The sequence below is a fragment of the Chlorocebus sabaeus genome, chromosome 27, assembly GCF_047675955.1.
Source record: "Chlorocebus sabaeus isolate Y175 chromosome 27, mChlSab1.0.hap1, whole genome shotgun sequence".
NCBI lineage: Eukaryota > Metazoa > Chordata > Mammalia > Primates > Cercopithecidae > Chlorocebus > Chlorocebus sabaeus.
Genome location: NC_132930.1, coordinates 44,590,558 through 44,607,558, shown reverse-complemented (window position 1 = coordinate 44,607,558; position 17,001 = coordinate 44,590,558). Strand labels below are relative to the sequence as shown.

Genomic DNA, 17,001 nt, shown 5'->3' with positions numbered 1-17,001 from the left:
GGAGGCCGGTGTGACACGCAAGGCTTGATCAGGGAGTGACAAGAGCACATTCCCTTTCAGAAGATTCCTTGGTTGCTGGGGGAGATGGACCAGAGGGGCAGGGGCTCGTGAGAGGCTCCCACAATGATTTAGGAGGAAAATGAATCCCCAAGCAACGGGCTCCCCTCCAGGAAGGAGGAAAATCCGAGGAGAAGCAAGGCTCCCTCACTAGGACAGCAATGGAACCCTTGCGTGGCCAGGCAGGTGGCGGAGACCACGCTGGGTCCTGTGAGGCTGGAGGAGAGGGGCCTCGTGGATAAGCGCACCCGCCATGCCTGAGCACGATTCCCCACCCTTCGAAGGTGTGGCTGCAGCCCCCTTCCCTGGCTCCACCGGGAGCCTAATCGGCTGCTTTGGGGGTCCCCTGAGGGAGATGGGGGTTGCTGAACAGCAGGGGGTGGTGCAGTGAGAGGACAGTGGGCTTCCCAGAGCCTGACAGTCCTGGAGTGCAGTTTCCCTTTGGTACCGAGCTGGCCCCCTGAGCTGGTGCGTGCCAGGGCTCTGCACTGGGACACCCGGATGCCTGCCCGGCCACCCTCCTCTCCAAGCGTGGGCAGGTAGGTGTTGCTGCATCCACCCACAGGGAGACGAACAGGGTGCCTCCCGGCCATCCTGGGAATGACATCTGCTCCCATTAGCTTGGGGCTCTGGGAAAAGGTGACTCCAGGGTTTTCCAAACTCCACCAGCAGGCTGCAGGGTCTTCAGACGTCCATTGCTGTGGTTTCCTGTGCCCTGAGCAAACAGCAGGGCCGGGTGGGGAGAGCAGAGTCCCTGTCTCCACTTCACCCTTTCCCTGCCTCCCCCACACACTGGGTTTCAGCCAGGGGCTCTGTAACGTTTTCTGGCTTTAAACAAAACATCCTAGGAAACTCGTGTTTTTGAAAGGTGATGTCGATTAAACCAGATGCACTCTGGCATTCCACATTCGTATTCTGAGTTCTCTCTCAGATGCATCTCACTGCATCCCTGACAACCTGGGCACGAGAGGAAGCCATGGAGACCGCCCTGGGCTCACCACCCTGCCCTCTCTGCCTCTGTCCCACTCTGCCCCTGCCTGGGCATTCTTCCTCCCCAGCCCACCCTAATAAACTAAGAAAAAAAATACCCACAGGAGCATCCCTCCCTCCCCTGCCACATGCATGCACAGGCCTGCCCCCTTGGGCTCCTGTCCCCCACCGCCAGCCAGGCAAATCCCTCTCCTTCCCTGCACCCCGCCGTCCTTTGGGAGGCACCAAGCACAGACCTGGCCAGGCCTCAGCTCAGCACTTTCCTAGATGCTCTCCCATTTAATTCTGATATTCCCAAGTTTGAAATCTAAGCAAATTGCTCAGCAAAAACGACGGCTACGACTATCTTGCAATCCGTTTCTATGAAATTAGAAAACCTTCTATTTCACCCTGTCTATTGAATCTCATACGGGGGAACCTTCTCTAACAAATAGACAGACGTGACCTTTAAGAAGCTTCAGACATGTTTCACTAGTTTTAGTGAAATAGAAATATTAAAATACAATAAATCGCCTTTGCCCTTTTGAAAATTCCATGTTTCTTGCATATTTTTAAAAAACGTCAAGGCCTTCAACCCAGGCTGCAGGTGAAGTCTGCACTTTGGGATTACCACGCGTGCCCAGAGCACTGCTGTGTGGGAGGGGGGCCGTGGCTGGGGTACTCGGGCGTGTAAAACACTGACCTCAAACAGAACGTCTTGTCTGGAAGGAGAGAGTCATATGTAAGTTTGATTGATTTCCCCAGTATGTAAAGCAGACACTGCCACTCCATGAGGTTGGCAGGCCAACTTCAGCTAGAAAGACCATGCTCCGCCTCCCAGAAAGAAACAACCAGTGTACAATGAGGCAGGGCCCCCTCCTGGGCTGGGGAGCTCAGGCTTGGATCCTAGAGCTGCCTGGACCACACAGGACACATGGCACCGGCTGGCATCCCTCCCTCAGCCTCGCTGTCTCTACACTCTGAGGGCCACCAGCACCATCGCCTCTAGTCTGAATATCTGAGGTCCGCGTAGAGCTGCACAGAGCACAGAAGGACCCTGCCCAGGCCGTCCTGTGCTGGTGGGAGTGGCTGCGTCCTACATAAGCGTGCACTTCCTCTCCACTCCTCACTTCCTTTCTCTTCTCGGGACCTGGGATAGCCTCCAGACACCCCAACCCAGACTCATGATGACCCCCACAACCTGTTCCTCCCCCTGTATTCTCTTCCACTGCTGTGTCCACAGCCCCTGCCAGGAACCTGGAGTCCCCTTTACTCCCCTCCTGGCCTCTCTCTAGGCTCCCGAAAGAGCCCAAGTCAAGCCCCAGAAGCGCCATGTGGCTTCCTGGCCGGGACTTCCTCCCTGTTCTGTTCCCTGGCATTTATCCCCATTTCTCAGATGTTTGCAGTGACATGTCCAACTGTGTGGAGACATTTCTCGCATCTGTCACTCCCCATCAGTGACCATGGGAAGAGCAGCTGGGTGGTCCAAGCCATCTGCCTGGACTTGCTTTTCAAATGCAGCAGATGCACATCTGCTGAAGTGAGCCCTGGCTCCAGCCACTTGGGCTGCAAGATGGGAGACATGGCTCAGAGCTTCTCCCACGGAGCCTCTGGAATGAATGGGATGACAGAAATGTCTACAGAGGGTCCTGGCTGGACGGGGTGGGGGTGCCAGGCACCTCCCGGCCAGCTTACCTGCCGCCAGGTGTGACCGCAGTCTGACGTGATGTACATTTCTTCTTTATATTCCACCAGCTGTGAGCCCAGGTTACCTGGTCCAAAAGAAAAGGGGCAGCACCACCCTTAGGATTGTCCAGCTTTCCCCCTTTAATAAGTCTGAGCCTGGAAAAATCCTCAAGCAACAGTGCCCTGGGTCTCCATCTCCCACACAGGCCTGCTGTGGCTGCTGGGCTGGGGCCCTGGGTCTGGTTCTCTGCAGTGAAGGGTCAGCCCTGCCCAAAGACAGCCGCATTGAGGGGACTCCAGCAGAGGCCCAGGGCAGGCAGAGCTCGGGCACCTCAGAGAATCCACTGGTGTGGTCCACAAATAAGCAGCATGGAGTGTGGTTAGGGACGGGTTGGAGAGGAACGTGGGCCGGGTGGGCCAATGTGGGCTCACGGGCAGCCCCTGTGGGGCTTGAAAGCAGGGCAGGACATGGCCAAGTTTGTGTTTAGAGACAGCTCCTAGGGACTGGGTGCAGGGGAGCCAGAGGCAGGAGAGAAGGCAGGTGGGCACACAGCAGGGTCTCACTAGCTGCTGGGTGGATATTTGGGAGGAAGGTGAGGTGGGCACCAAACCAACTGGGGGCGCAGAATGTGGTTTGGGTTTACTGGAGCCACAGCACTGGGCTGATTGGGTCCATCTCCAGCCTTGATGTCCACTCAGAGGGGCTCAGACTTAATGCTGTGGGCAGTGTCAGAATGGGAAGAACTCATGCCCAGCATCCAAGCCAATCTCATGTTACAGATGAGGCAGGTGAACCCACATGAGGCTCCTATAGAAAGAACAATGGCCATGCATAACAGCACGAGCACCAGGAAAATCATAGCAGCCTCTGGTGTTGTGTCCGGCCCACCCTAAACAGTATCCTGAAATGGTTCGAACAAACAGATTTCTGATGAGACAGATTTGGGGCTCCCACTGCACCCCATGGCTGTGGCAGAGAGAGGGGTCCAAATCTCCAGGATGATGGGGACCCTGATGATGGCATTGAAGCTGTTCTGGGGCCCCAGAACAGCTGAGTGACTTGTATATCACTTGCCCTTTGAAGCTTTATTTAGGTGGCACTTTCAGAAGTACTTTATCCAGGATCAAGTTTAGAAGTCACTGGAAAATTCCAAAGGGGATGGATTGTCCTCAAATAGATAAATTAAAAGTGAGTTCTAAGATTGGCAGGGTGTTTGTGTGCCTGTCTTCTCTGTTGAAATTCATTTACCTACCTACTCGTAAATCCACCCATCTACCGACTCATCCACCCATCTATTCATCCATCCATCCACCCATCTGCCCACCCACCCACCCGCCCACAAACCCGCCCATCCACTCACCCATTCACTCACCCATCCATCCATCCACCCACCCACCTACCAATCCATCCATCCATCCATCCATCCATCCATCCATCCATCCATCCACCCACCCATCCATCCATGCATCTATCCACCCACCCACCCACCCACCCATCCACTTACCCATCCGCTCACCCATCTACTCACCCATCCATCTATCCACCCACCCACCCATCCACCCATCCATCTATCCACCCACCCACCCACCCACCCATCCACCCATCCATCCATCCACCCACCCACTCACCCATCCATCCATCCACCAACCCATCCATCTAACCATCCACCCATCCACTCATCCATCCATCTATTCATCCTCCCATCCATCTTTTATTAATCTATTATCCATCCAGTTGATCATCCCTCTATCTACCTATTCTCTCAGCTCCACCACTCACTCTCTCCTGCAGGTATTCAATGGCATTTGCTAAGTGTCTACTCTCTGCTCAGTCCTGTGCTGAGCTCTGGGGAGCCTGAGCTGAATGAGCTGTGGCCTTGCTCCCCGAGGGCTCTGAATCTAGCAGACGAGGGCAGCTGCGCAGGTGCACACAGAGCCAGGACAGTGGACCCGTGAGGAGAGTCTCAAGGAGAGACTCAGGCAGGAAAGAGCCTCCGAGTGGAGCCTGGAGACCTGAACATGGTTGGCCCAGGGAAAGGGGGCCGGGTGTCCAAGGAAGAGGGAGCAGCCTGGGAAGAAACATGGACCTGGGCAGGTGCAAGACAGATAGGATGGATGAGGCAGAGGGGTAGGTGTGGAATCGGTACCGCTAGACCTGTCCCTTCTGTGCAGTGTGGTGCCTGGCAAACAAAAAGTGCTGAGCGATGGCTGCTGAATGAATGAAGTGAGTGAGGTGAATGAATGAACAGAACAAGCAGCAGGGAGGAGAGAAAGAAGGGGTGCCTTTTATGTTTCTGCTATCCCAGACACCAGCAGCTGCTCCAGGACACACACATCACAGGCAGAGCCGGGCGGGGAGTGTTGCTGCGTCAGCACACCGCACGGGCCAATTTGCAGTTTGTAATTTCAACCGCGCACACGTCTGTCTTTTAAGAAATGCTATCTGTTTTCCTTGCTCTGTCTACCAAAGCTGTCAGGCTGCCAGTCACCTAACAGTCTCGGGGGAAAGAAGGAGGGATTCACGGAACACATTGCAGGCTGTCAGAGTGGAAGGGCCTGCGGAAAGCTGAGGCTGACACCCTCATTTTGCGGATGGGAAACTGAGGTCCAGGGTGGCGGGAGGTGATGAGGGGAGAAGCTTCCCTGCTGCCTCCCTGCCTGGGTGTTCTGGTGTCTCCTTGGGCCTCCTCTCCCCAGGCCCAGGACCCCTGCCCTTCCTTGGTGCCAGCAGAGTCTGGTAGGAGTTAGTGCTCACTGAATGAAGGCATGCTTCCTCTCCATCCTTCCTCTGCCCCTGCAGCCAGAAAAATAGCAAAGCCACACACCAAAGTCTACCCCCACCCACACTTCACCAAGGAGGACTGCGGGGCAGTGCAAGAGAGAGGGAGCATCGGCGATCACTGAGACACAGCTGGGGCCCAAGTGAGTGGGCTGCCCCGTGGTCCTCCAGTTTCTGCTGATGCTCCCACCTTCAGAAGGGTCTGTTGAGCGTTCACAGGTCTGGTGGGGCTCAGGTCAGCTCCCAACCCCACCCAGGCCCCTCAGCCAGGCCAAGGGCTTCTCGCCCTCACATCTAGACACATCCTGACATTGATGGGCCCTTGACCGGCCAAGTCGCCAAAAAAGGGACTGCACTGGGGAGGGCTGGGCCTGCAAATGGCTCTGAGACTCAGTTCCCTGAGCCAAGCCAGCAGCACAGAGCAGGCTGTGGGGCTCCCAGCTCCCAAACAGCCCCCTCAAGGTTTTCTTGGCTAAATGCTACCATCACCTCTGCCAGGGCTAGGGACGGAGAAGTGTTCACCGGCCTCTGCTCTGTGTCGGGTCCTGAGGACGTCTGGATGATCAGCTGGGACACAGACCAGTGACCAGGATGGGGCAAAGGGCAGTACAGGGAGCGGACTCCATAACCACCTGGGGCACCCATGGTATCTGAGGAGCAGGTAGGGTTGGCACCCACTCTGCACTCTTTGGCTTTCTGGGGGAGGCACATGAGCTGGAGCAGGAACCCAGGGACCTGCCCTGGGCATGGAGAGTAGCCTCGGTGATGGGGGTGGTAGGAAGCAGCTGGCCACAGACCGTGCAGGGTCCGGGAACACTGGCTCGCTGGGAGCCCCGAAGGTGTGGAGCAGGAAGCATTGACCTCATAGGGTATAACTCAGCGTGAGGATTCCTGTCCTAGCCTATGGAAAGGAAGAAAGGATGAAGATGAGGAAGAAATGATGAAGATGAGGAAGAAAGGGTGAAGATGAGGAAGAAATGATGAAGATGAAGAAATGATGAAGATGAGGAAGAAAGGGTGAAGATGAGGAAGAACGGATGAAGATGATGTATCCTTCAGATGCCACTCAGTCCACCACAGGAGCACTCGGAAGGGAGCCAGCCCTTCAGTCGTGCGACATGCCCAGTCGGGAAGAACCCGCCACCAGCACCCTCAGCCACAGCTGGGTTGATTTCTGGGCTCAACATGGCTGATTCTCTACCGGGGGGTCAGAAGTCAAGTTTCTGTCTTTGCTTCTCAAATCCATCCTTTTAATAGTTGGAGCCACAGCCCTACTTTCTGGGTCCCTCTGCAGTCTGATCTCTGCAGGCTGGACCTGAGGATGGTCCCCAGAGACTAGAATGCATCTCCTTGAGCTTGAGACCCCAGCGTGGCACTCCCCCACCTCCACCCTGCCCACGTGGTGCCCTCTGCCTCAAGCGTCCTCCTCCCTGTGGGTCAGCTTGGCAGATGCCCATTTGTCCAGCAGGCTTAATCCAAACCCCAGGGCAGAATCGACTGCCCATACCCTACGTCCCTCTGGACCACCTTGTAGGAACTTGGCATCAGGATGCATCTGGCCCTGTGGTCATCATCCCTTTGCTCCTCTGCTCACCCCTGAGTGACGGAGTCTTAACTCCCTCATTCCCAGCACCCAGTGCGGTGCCTGGCATGCGGGCGGGAGTGTCCAGCGTCCCCTTGGATGAGAGGACAGCCTGGCAGAGCACAACTGCCTTGAAGGTTTCCTGTCTTACCCTGTCTCATTCTTACAGTGGAGGTTTTGTCGTCTCATTTTGCAGATGAGGAAACAGGCTCAGAGAAGTGCAGTGAAATCTCAGAGTCCTACAGCTGAGAGGCGTAGAGCCTGGGGCTTATCCCTCTTATCTGCCTGGCTCGGGGATGGAATTCAGGAATGAATGACAGGGCAGGCAGGGGAGCGACCCTGTGGAAACAGGTAGCCATCATCCCCAGCCACCTCCAACAGTACGGCCACATGGCCTCGGGACCTGTGCCAGGGCAGGCGGCCATGTCGGGCCAGCAGATGTGCAGCCAGCCCACACGCCTTTTCCTCCTGCTCTCAGCAGATGCTCAGGGCTGGAGAGGAGGATGGAAACAATGGACACATCAATTGGCCCACATTGCACAGCTGGCTCCATCTTCCAGGAAAGCCCTGCCCAAGACTGAACAGAAGTGGAATAAAATAGAAGTGTAGCCTCCTGCCCTTGTAGGGACAGTGTGTGGGGGGGCAGGCAGGGAGGGAGGAAGGCTGTGACTGGCTGTGACTGATACCCCCACAGAGTGAGGGGGGCTGCTCTCAGTGCTCTGTGTGACTCCTGCACAATTCAGGGATGCACTGAGAGATGGGGGGGGACCGGGATGCTCATTCTGGGCTCTCAGGGCCTTTGAGCGGCGGAAACATTGGAAATTATGCCTTTTGTATTTTGGTCAAGAATTTGGGGTTTCAGCCAATCGAGATAGTGCATTTTAAATACCCTGTCACTGAGAAGCCCAGGAAACCAAGTCCACAGGACTGGGGGCGTCTAACGTGGCTGGTGAGCCTGTCTGTGCGTGGAAGCTGATAGGCAGTGAGCGGCTTCACATTGACGCTGACGGGTCGCATTTTCATTGGTCATTGTGGGGGCAGACAGAGGCTGTCCAGATGGGCTGTCACTGCCTAGGACCCCGGGCATACAGAGCACACAGAGGAACTCCAGAAGCTGAAGGGCTTTGTTCACAATCCCCTCTCTTCCCAGCTGCAAAGCCCCAGCCTCCCCAGACAGGCCAGGTCTCTGCCGTCAGACCCAGCCCTGCACGTAGGCTTCACCTCCAGCCACTCCATTCACTCTGGTCTGGTCCTTTGGGGTCCCCATGTTCCCCCTTCCACCCAGAAGGCCATTCCTGCCATCACAACATGGCCACTCATTCACTTGTCCCGTCACTCACTCATTCACAAACAGCCTTGGAGGGCCCACCCTGGGCCAGGCCCCAGCTTGGTCCTGGGATATGGTGAAGGGCCAGATGTGTCCAGCTCAGAGTCTGGGGTCCACATCCATATGATCCTTGGCTGTTGGCCATACGGCCAACCCCTCTCTGTGGCAGATGGTACTGGGGGAAATGGAGGGAAGGGGTCCTGGGCTCAGGAAGTGTGAGCTTTGGGCCTGTGCCTCTGCTGTCCAGTGTCTGCAGGAGACGTTGCCTCTCTGACTGTCACAGATTCCATGTGCAAAGTCTTGCCCGGCTCTCCCACACACCAGCTGAGTGACCCCAGACAGGTGGCTCTACTTTGTATTTTGAATGGTTCTTCTAAAGCAAATCAACCTCATTTTATGGTATTATTTGATCAGCATACCAGGATTCTTGGATGTTCTAGTTTAGTGGAAGAGACAGACACAAAAATTATAATTTTGGGTTTTCAAAAAGTGCTAGTTGTATACTTGTTTTTCTCCCCCTACTAAACTAGAACTTTTTTCAGGGGCCAATAAATATCAACCATGATACAAATCATCCATCCATTTATCCACCTACCCATCTATCCATTTTTCTATCCATTTGTCATTCATTCATCATCCATCTATCCATTCACCCATCATCCATCACCCATCATCCATCCATCATCCACCCATCCACTCATCCATCCACTCACCCATCCACCTATCCACCAACCATCCACCATCATCCATTCATCATGCATCATCCATTCATTCATCTATCCATCCATCCATTCAGCATCTATCTATCATCCATCATCCACCCACCCACCCACCAACATCCATCCATCATGCATCATCCATCTATCAATTCAGCATCTATCCATCATCCATCCATCCACTCATCCATCTATCCCACACCCATCCACCCACCCATCCACCTATCCACCACCCATCCACCATCATCCATACATTCATCTATCCATCCATCCATTCAGCAACTATCCATCATCCATCATCCATCCATCAACTCAGCATCTATCCATCATCCATCCACCCACTCATCCATCCATCCACACACCAATCCACCCATCCATCCACCTATCCACCACCCATCCACCATCATCCATCCATCATGCATCATGCATCCATTCATCTATCCATCCATCTATTCAGCATCTATCCATCATGCATCATCCATCCATCAACTCAGCATCTATCCATCATCCATCCACCCACTCATCCATCCATCCACACACCAATCCACCCATCCATCCACCTATCCACCACCCATCCACCATCATCCATCCATCATGCATCATCCATCCATTCATCTATCCATCCATCCATTCAGCATCTATCCATCATCCATCATCCATTCACCCACTTGTCCATTCATCCACTCATCCATCCATCCACTCATCCATCTACCCACACACCCATCCATCCACCCACCCACCATCATCCATCCATCATGCATCATCCATCCATCATCCATCATCCATCCACCCATCCAACCATCCACACACCCATCTACCCACCCATCCACCTATCCACCACCCATCCACCATCATCCATCCATCCATCATGCATCATTCATCCATTCATCTATCCATCCATCAATTCAGGATCTATCCATCATCCATCATCCACCCACCCACCCACTCATCCATCCATTCACTCATCCATCCACCCACCCACCCATCTACCACCCATCTACCACCCATCCACCATCATCCATCCATCCATCATCCATCCATTCACCTATCCATCCTCCATCCATCCATTCACCATCTGTCCATCATCCAGCCAGCCATCATTCATCCAACATCTACCCATCCATCATCCATCATCTATCACTTCATCTATCCATCCATCCATTGATCAACTCTTCCATCTGTTCATCTTTCCATTCTGCTGACACATATCATATGCCCACCCTGGGCCATGCACTCACTTCTCAGAATTTGCCATGAGAGCTCAGCTTCCTGGAGATGCAGTGGTACTGCTTCCTAAGGGACATACTATGCCCTCAGGCCCATGACCATCCATTTTGACCCTTGAGATTGGAGGTACTCGTGGGCTGTAACGGCACCTGTCAGCTGCCCGTGATGGAAGTCACCTACCTGCCCCCATGATGAGGCCTGGGGCGGTGTCCTTGGTGTGCACGGTGCCTGATACATAGGGGTTGTCTGCCCAGCGCAGGTGCAGGTGCAGGTGACAGTCTGGCTGCAAGGAAGAGAAAGGAAGCAATTGTCAATACATGAGTAGGAGCATCCTTAGGAAAACTAGGCCCAATGACAAACCTGCCCCTGTGGCTTTTTGGGAGAGAAGGCTGGGCCAGGAGTGCCTTGGAGGAATGGATGGAGGATGGGAAGCAGGTGTGAGGCTGACCTCTAGGGAAAGGGTGGGAAGGACAAGGGAAGCTTCAGCAGATCCTGTGCTGACAGCCTGGGAGGTGGAAGCGGGCACAAGTGAGGCACCTGGAAGGATCTGTTGGTTCCCTGGTCTAGATTAGGGACCCCCACAGCATCTAGGTATGGTGAGACACCCAGGAGGATCTGTTGGTTCCCTGGTCTAGATTAGGGACCCCTGCAGCCCCTGGGTGTGGTGCCTCTGCTCACAGATGCAGCTGCTGGGGCTTCTCCCACTGAGGGCTCTTGGGAATGGGTCCCGGCAGGTGGGTTCACCAACACAGGTCCTGTGTGCAGTGCTGGGTTGTGGGATGTGATTCCTGGAGCCTGCATGGCCCAAGCTCATATTCATTCATTCACCTATGCAGAACTTTTATTGGGAGCCTCTTATGTGACCACAGTACCCCTGGCATCAGAGGATGTCACCCCGTAAGACTCTCCCACTTTGAGATACAGAGGAGTGGGTTAAGTGTGCAAGAGCCCCAGGGGGCTGGCTCCAGAGACCCCATTTCTCCTGATCTCCCTCTGGCAGCCTGAGATACTGGGTCTCAGAGGTCTGGCTGGCCGAGTCCTCCTTGGTGACATAGGTGCACCACCAGAGACCCCACTGAACCGACAGATGCCGAAAGGCTTTGTGGGGGAATGACTCTGGGCTCAGCCTTCCTAATTTCCCCAAGTCAGGGAACTCCACAGGGTGAAGTGAGGCAGGGCAGTCCTCAGGCTGGTCACAGAAAGGGCAGGGCTTGTACTCCTCGTACCTCCTCTAAATGGAGGTGTGGCCTTAGGAAAAATGCTTAGCTTCCCTGTGCCTTTCTTTCTTCTCTGTGAGATGGGACAATAACCTCTGCTTCACAGGATATTGGATTAATATGACACACCTCTGGGGTCCAGCCCTTCCCCTGGGCAAGGTACTGCCTAATTGTTTACTTATAAGAATGGTAAACATTGTATTTGCCACCTTAAAATTATTTTTCTTTTCTGTCAAAAATCTCCAGCTTAAAAATATCCTAGAACTGGGTGCCCAGAGATCCAAATTGTAACTTAAGAGGCACCACTAATTTTCTGGGCAGCCTCAGGGCTCAGTTTCCTCATCTGCAAAATGGAGACAGTGACGGTGAGGCCTGCTGACCCGCTCTGCAGGGCTCATTCCAGAATCCCCTCGTCATTGCGGTGTCATATCATCTACTAACATCCACGTCAGAGATAACCTCTCTCTTCATTTCATGTTATAATAACACTTTCTTCTGGCCCATGAATTGCTTACGTTTTACACAGGTGACCCTAACTTAAATGTTAAACCGTTCAGGAAATTGGATATTGACTTGGATAAGATGCGACCGGGTGGCGGCTGCAGTCGGCAGATGGCCTTTATTTGTCTGCTCTAGGATTTAACAGATGTACGGGCTGCACTATATGTTGTACGATTCATCCATGAGCCATGCCCGGAGCAGGGAATCTATAGAGCCAGGAATGGACAGGTGGTTGCCAGGGGCTGGAGGCTGATGGGGGATAGGGAGGTGACAGCTAAGGATCAGGGGCTTCTTTTTTGGGCGGTGAAAATGTCCTAAAAGGGACAGTGGTGATGGTGGCCTAACTCTGTGAATAGACTAAAAGCCACTGAACTTGCCCTTGAAAGGTGAACTATGTGGATGAGAGATCTCAACAAAGCTGTTTAAAAAAAAAAAAAAAAGAAAGGTTGCAAATTCAGCTGAAAGGTGCCCCATGACCATTGCAGACGCACATCCTGAAGATGTCTGAGGGACTGAGACCATCCCCAGGGGAACCCAGGGAGTCCGAGCTGAAGACCACAGGGCCCCGGGTGGCAGGAGCCTGGGCACTATGTCACCCCTGGAGAGCCACCTGAGGGTTCCAGAAACACCTGGATCGAATGGTGACAAATAGGCCCCACTGAACACCTGTGAGATGTTAAGACGTTGCCCGCTGCAATAGATTCTTCCGATTTCTTACAACGGAAAAGCAGGTCTGGCACCTTTCAGTCCTACCCTCCTGCTCCCCCAGATAGCTCAGGAAGGAAGACAGAGGCGGCTTGCTGGGGAAGGAGGCCGCTGTGATCCTGGTAGGCAGGGTTTGGCTTCCGCACTGCAGAAGGCAGCTCTAATCAGGAGAAGGAGCTCAGCAGGGGTGTGGTGCGGGAGTCCCCAGCAGCAGCATGCCTGGCAGAGGCCGCCCTGGCTCTGCCATGCTTTGATATTCTAGGTTTTCTAGAAGGCCAGAGCTCATGGGCTGGTCTCCATCAACCTCTCCCATTCCCCTGATGAGCTGTGCACATCTGGTCACTTGCTGCATGCACAGTGGGCAGAGTTGAATTAGAGGGTGCTGCTTCACAAACCCTAGCTACCTCTCCCCACCCCTCACCACTAGTGGCCTATCCTGGTTGCCTGGCACTCAGGCCAGAGAAGTGGAACCCTCCTCAGGGTTCCCTGTGGGGTGGCCAGTTATGGCCTGCAGGTCACTGGTGAACACAGGCAGCACTACGAACCCCTTTGCATTCACCTTGGGGCCTGCTGATGGCCAAACAGACGTCTCCCCCAGCTCCTGAGGCAGCTGCAGGCACCGTGCTGGTGTCTGACACACTCACTCCCACCCGAGCCTGGGCCACCAGGTGAAAGGAAGGGCAATGCCAGCAGGCCTGGAGGAGCCTGCCCACAGGGCACCAGGATGCCCTGCACAGGTGGCAGGCCAGTGTGCATCAGGAGCCCCAGAACTAGCCTTGGGTGCGTGTCGTCAGAGATGGGGCTTCTTCCGAGGCCACCCAGGACAAGGACAGGAGACCCCCAGGACAGGCTGTGGCCCTGGGAGTCTGTGCAGAATGCTGCAGTGTTGACTGAAGTGTGCCTGGGTTCCTGCAGGGCTGGAGGCAAGCCAAGCTGGGGGCTGATGCTGTCCCAGGACTCTCCCTTCTCTGCCTGTTTGGCACATAGGGGCCAGAGGGTGCCCTAAAGAAGTGTCTAGCAAATCATCAAAGACTACCAGATGGATCAGGACTGGGAGATGCAGCACCAGCCACCTGGATGCCTAGCACTCATCACAGCCTCACGCCTCAGAAGAGTGACCATGCACTGTGCAGTGAATGAAGTTTTATGCTGAATTCAAGATGCAAACAGATTCAAAACCACCTTCCAATGAAGCTGGATCATCCTAAAACATATCTGATCATGCCACTCCTCTGTTAAAGCCATCCCTGCATTTCCCCATTGAGGGAAGGAGGTATCCCCAGATAGGGCACAGGTCAAGTGGCCTGGGCAAAGATTTGTGACCCAGAGTCAAGAGAAAAACAGAGGGCTGAAAAATCACGCACATGCGTGATCCCCATGACGACTTCGTAACGTGTGTATGAGTGAAAAGATTGTAAAGAACAAAAATACCCAGTTACTAATTTTCTGGATGGTGTGATTCTGGTTATACCTTATTTCCCTTTTTATAACTTTCTGTATCTTCCAAGAATTCTGCAATAATCAGGCATCACTTTTATGAGTACTAAGTCCTCAGGTACAGTTTGCCTATTCATTGAGAGGCTGTGTGGCTGTAGGAGGGACATAGTCAGGAGGTCCTGTGAGTGGCCCAGTTTGTCCTGGCTCTGCACTTTCACCCTTGGAGATGCCATGGCCACACATACAGGATAGCCCAGGCCTTCTGAGCCATGCGGGTGTTTTTTATATATATATATGTATAATTTTTATTTATTTTTTTGAAACGGAATCTCACTCTGTTGCCTAGGCTGGAGTACAATGGCACGATCTTGGCTCACTGGAACCTCCACCTCCCAGGTTCAAGCGATTCTCCTGCCTCAGCCTTCCAAGTAGCTGGGATCACAGGCATGTGACACCATGCCTGGCTAATTTTTGTATTTTTAGTAGAGATGGGGTTTCGCCATGTTGGTCTGGTTGGTCTCAAACTCCCAATCTCAGGTGATCCGCCTGCCTCAGCCTCCCAAAATGCTGGGATTCCAGGTGTGAGCCACCGTGCCCAGCCCGTGAGGCTGTAGTTTGATGTCTGTTATGCCCCCGCGGGCTCCGTGCACTTGGCTCTACTTTCTCCCGTGCCCAGTCGGGTTCCCACTTGCCTGCCTGGGGCTGCACGCTCACCAGTTTGCTCCTATTTCATTGTTTCAAGGCCAAGACATAAATCTCACCGAGGTTATCTCCTCACTGAGCTGCATAATCGCAGACAAGAATCTATTCTTAGCAAAAACTTGCTTTGACAGATTAACATGGCTTAACTTTGCCGACGATGATACAAAAATTAGCCCTTTCACAGCAACTCTGTTCTGGGAAGCATTTTTACAAAGGGCAGGTAATTAATTCTCCACACAGGTCGACAGGTGTTATCAGCAGGAGTTGGGGGCTTAAGCAGAGGCGGACAGCAGGCTTCTGAGAGGTGAGTGTTCCCAAGTCAGAGCTCAAGCCTCAGCTTAGAGCGACGGGCTGCCCTGGGGGCCAGAGTCCCGCCCTGGCTCTGGGGTGAGGGCTGTCTGGGAGGAGGAACTGCTCGCCTCTTGGTGCCATGGCCTCCATGGGCCAACACTGGGGCCGGTGGCGGCAGCGGCTCACCATTTTCTAAGCCCTGCTGTGTGCCTGTGTGCCAGGTGGAATCCCAGGAAGACAGGGAATGTCTTTCGTTTTGTTGGTTTGTGTGTTCTGAGCCCGCAGAACAGTGCCTGGCACATAGCAAGTGTTCACGCAGATTTGCTGAATATAACCCTGTCAAACAGGTACTTTTGTTCTTTCTATTTTATACATGAGGAAGCTGAGGCAGAGAGATGGGTGGTTTCAGGTGTCCCCAGTGTGTAGTGTCTAAGAGATGCTTCTGGGTGGGAAACAGAAGCAGTGGGAAACAGAGAAGCAGTATGCCCAGGGAAGGCTCCTCAGTGGAGGGAACATGTGGGCAAGGTTTTCAGGTGTTAGTAGGAGCTTGCTAGATGAGGAAAAGGGAGGGGGCATTCTAGGCCTTGGGGACAGTGTAGAAAGAGGGAGAGCTTGGAAGGGACGAGATTCACTCTTCCTTGCAGCTTGCTCCATGCCAGGCATAGGCCGGTCTCTGCATTCTTTGATCTCATCCTCACCCCAGTGCCACAGGGATGTTTATCATCTTCCTCCCTTTTCAACAGAGGCTCAGAGTCACTGGTTGATGTAACCAAGATCACACAGTCAGGGGGCTAAGACAGCAGCTCTGTGCAGCTCCAACACTAGACCCTTCTCCCACCCTGAGTCGCCCAGCACCCAGAAAGGGGCAGGGATGCTGGTGGTGGTGAGCTCCCTGTGGTATGCAAGGAGAGAGGCCCCGGGAGAGGCCAGGTCTCATGGGGGTGTTGGAAGGGGAGTGAGAAGCTGGTCAGATTCTCTTGGCCCATTCAGCCTCTTCCTCCCTTGCATCCACTGGACCCTGGCAGCTGAGTGCTCACTTTAGCTAGGATCAGGGCTCCTTACAGCTCTATCTTTCCTTCCTCACCAGCATGGGCCTGTGCACCACCTGGATCCCTGGTAGCCACATCACAGCTGGCAAGAGTCCCAGCTACTTTGAGAGATCCCTCCCAACTCTAGGCAACCAAGGACTCAGGCAGTCGACACTTCTATTCACGTAGAAAGGTGTCCCTGGGATAGTGGGCCAGCTTTGGGGCTCATGATGTCTGAGCTCTGGCCCAACTCCATCACTTACTGACAGTATGATGGTACACTGCCTTCCATGGCAAATTAGAAGCAAGTGTCTGCTCTCCAGCCCTCATTCCCCTGGGCAGAGCACACTTCCCAGATCCTTGATGTTGACCAGTAAGCTTTAGCAGACTTTACCAGCAGGCTTGAAATGTACTTGCCTGTTTCTGTTTATCCTCTTGTACTTCTGGTATCACCATGAGAATTAAGCTGATTCCAGAAGAAGGATGCAAGATGTGCAGAGTGGAGACCAGCCTAAATCAGTCAATTCCCTGACATATGAGCAAGCCCAGACAAGATCAGCAGAGCTGCCCAGCTGAGCCCAGCCAAGATCAGCAGAACCACTCAGCTGAGCCCAGCCAAGGTCAGCAGAGCTGCCCAGCTGAGCCCAGGCAAGATCAGCAAAGCTACTCAGCTGAGCCCAGCCAAGGTCAGCAGAGCCGCCCAGCTGAGCCCAGACAAGATCAGTAGAGCTGCCCAGCTGAGCCCAGACAAGATCAGCAGAGCTGCCCAGCCAAGGT

General features: G+C 53.9%; 1 protein-coding gene across 4 annotated transcripts in view; it reads right to left on the bottom strand.

Annotated features, from left to right (window-relative positions):
* The window catches only part of SORCS2 (sortilin related VPS10 domain containing receptor 2), a 550,792-nt gene that overhangs the window by 42,102 nt on the left and 491,689 nt on the right, over nucleotides 1-17,001 (bottom strand). For all 4 annotated transcript variants that reach the window (XM_073012526.1, XM_073012528.1, XM_073012527.1 and 1 more), the window contains exons 11-12: nucleotides 10,524-10,626; nucleotides 2,722-2,798 (exon numbers count right to left, since the gene is read on the bottom strand). In XM_073012526.1, the coding sequence (XP_072868627.1) occupies nucleotides 2,722-2,798; nucleotides 10,524-10,626 (180 nt within the window). The remainder of the gene's footprint in view (nucleotides 1-2,721; nucleotides 2,799-10,523; nucleotides 10,627-17,001) is intronic.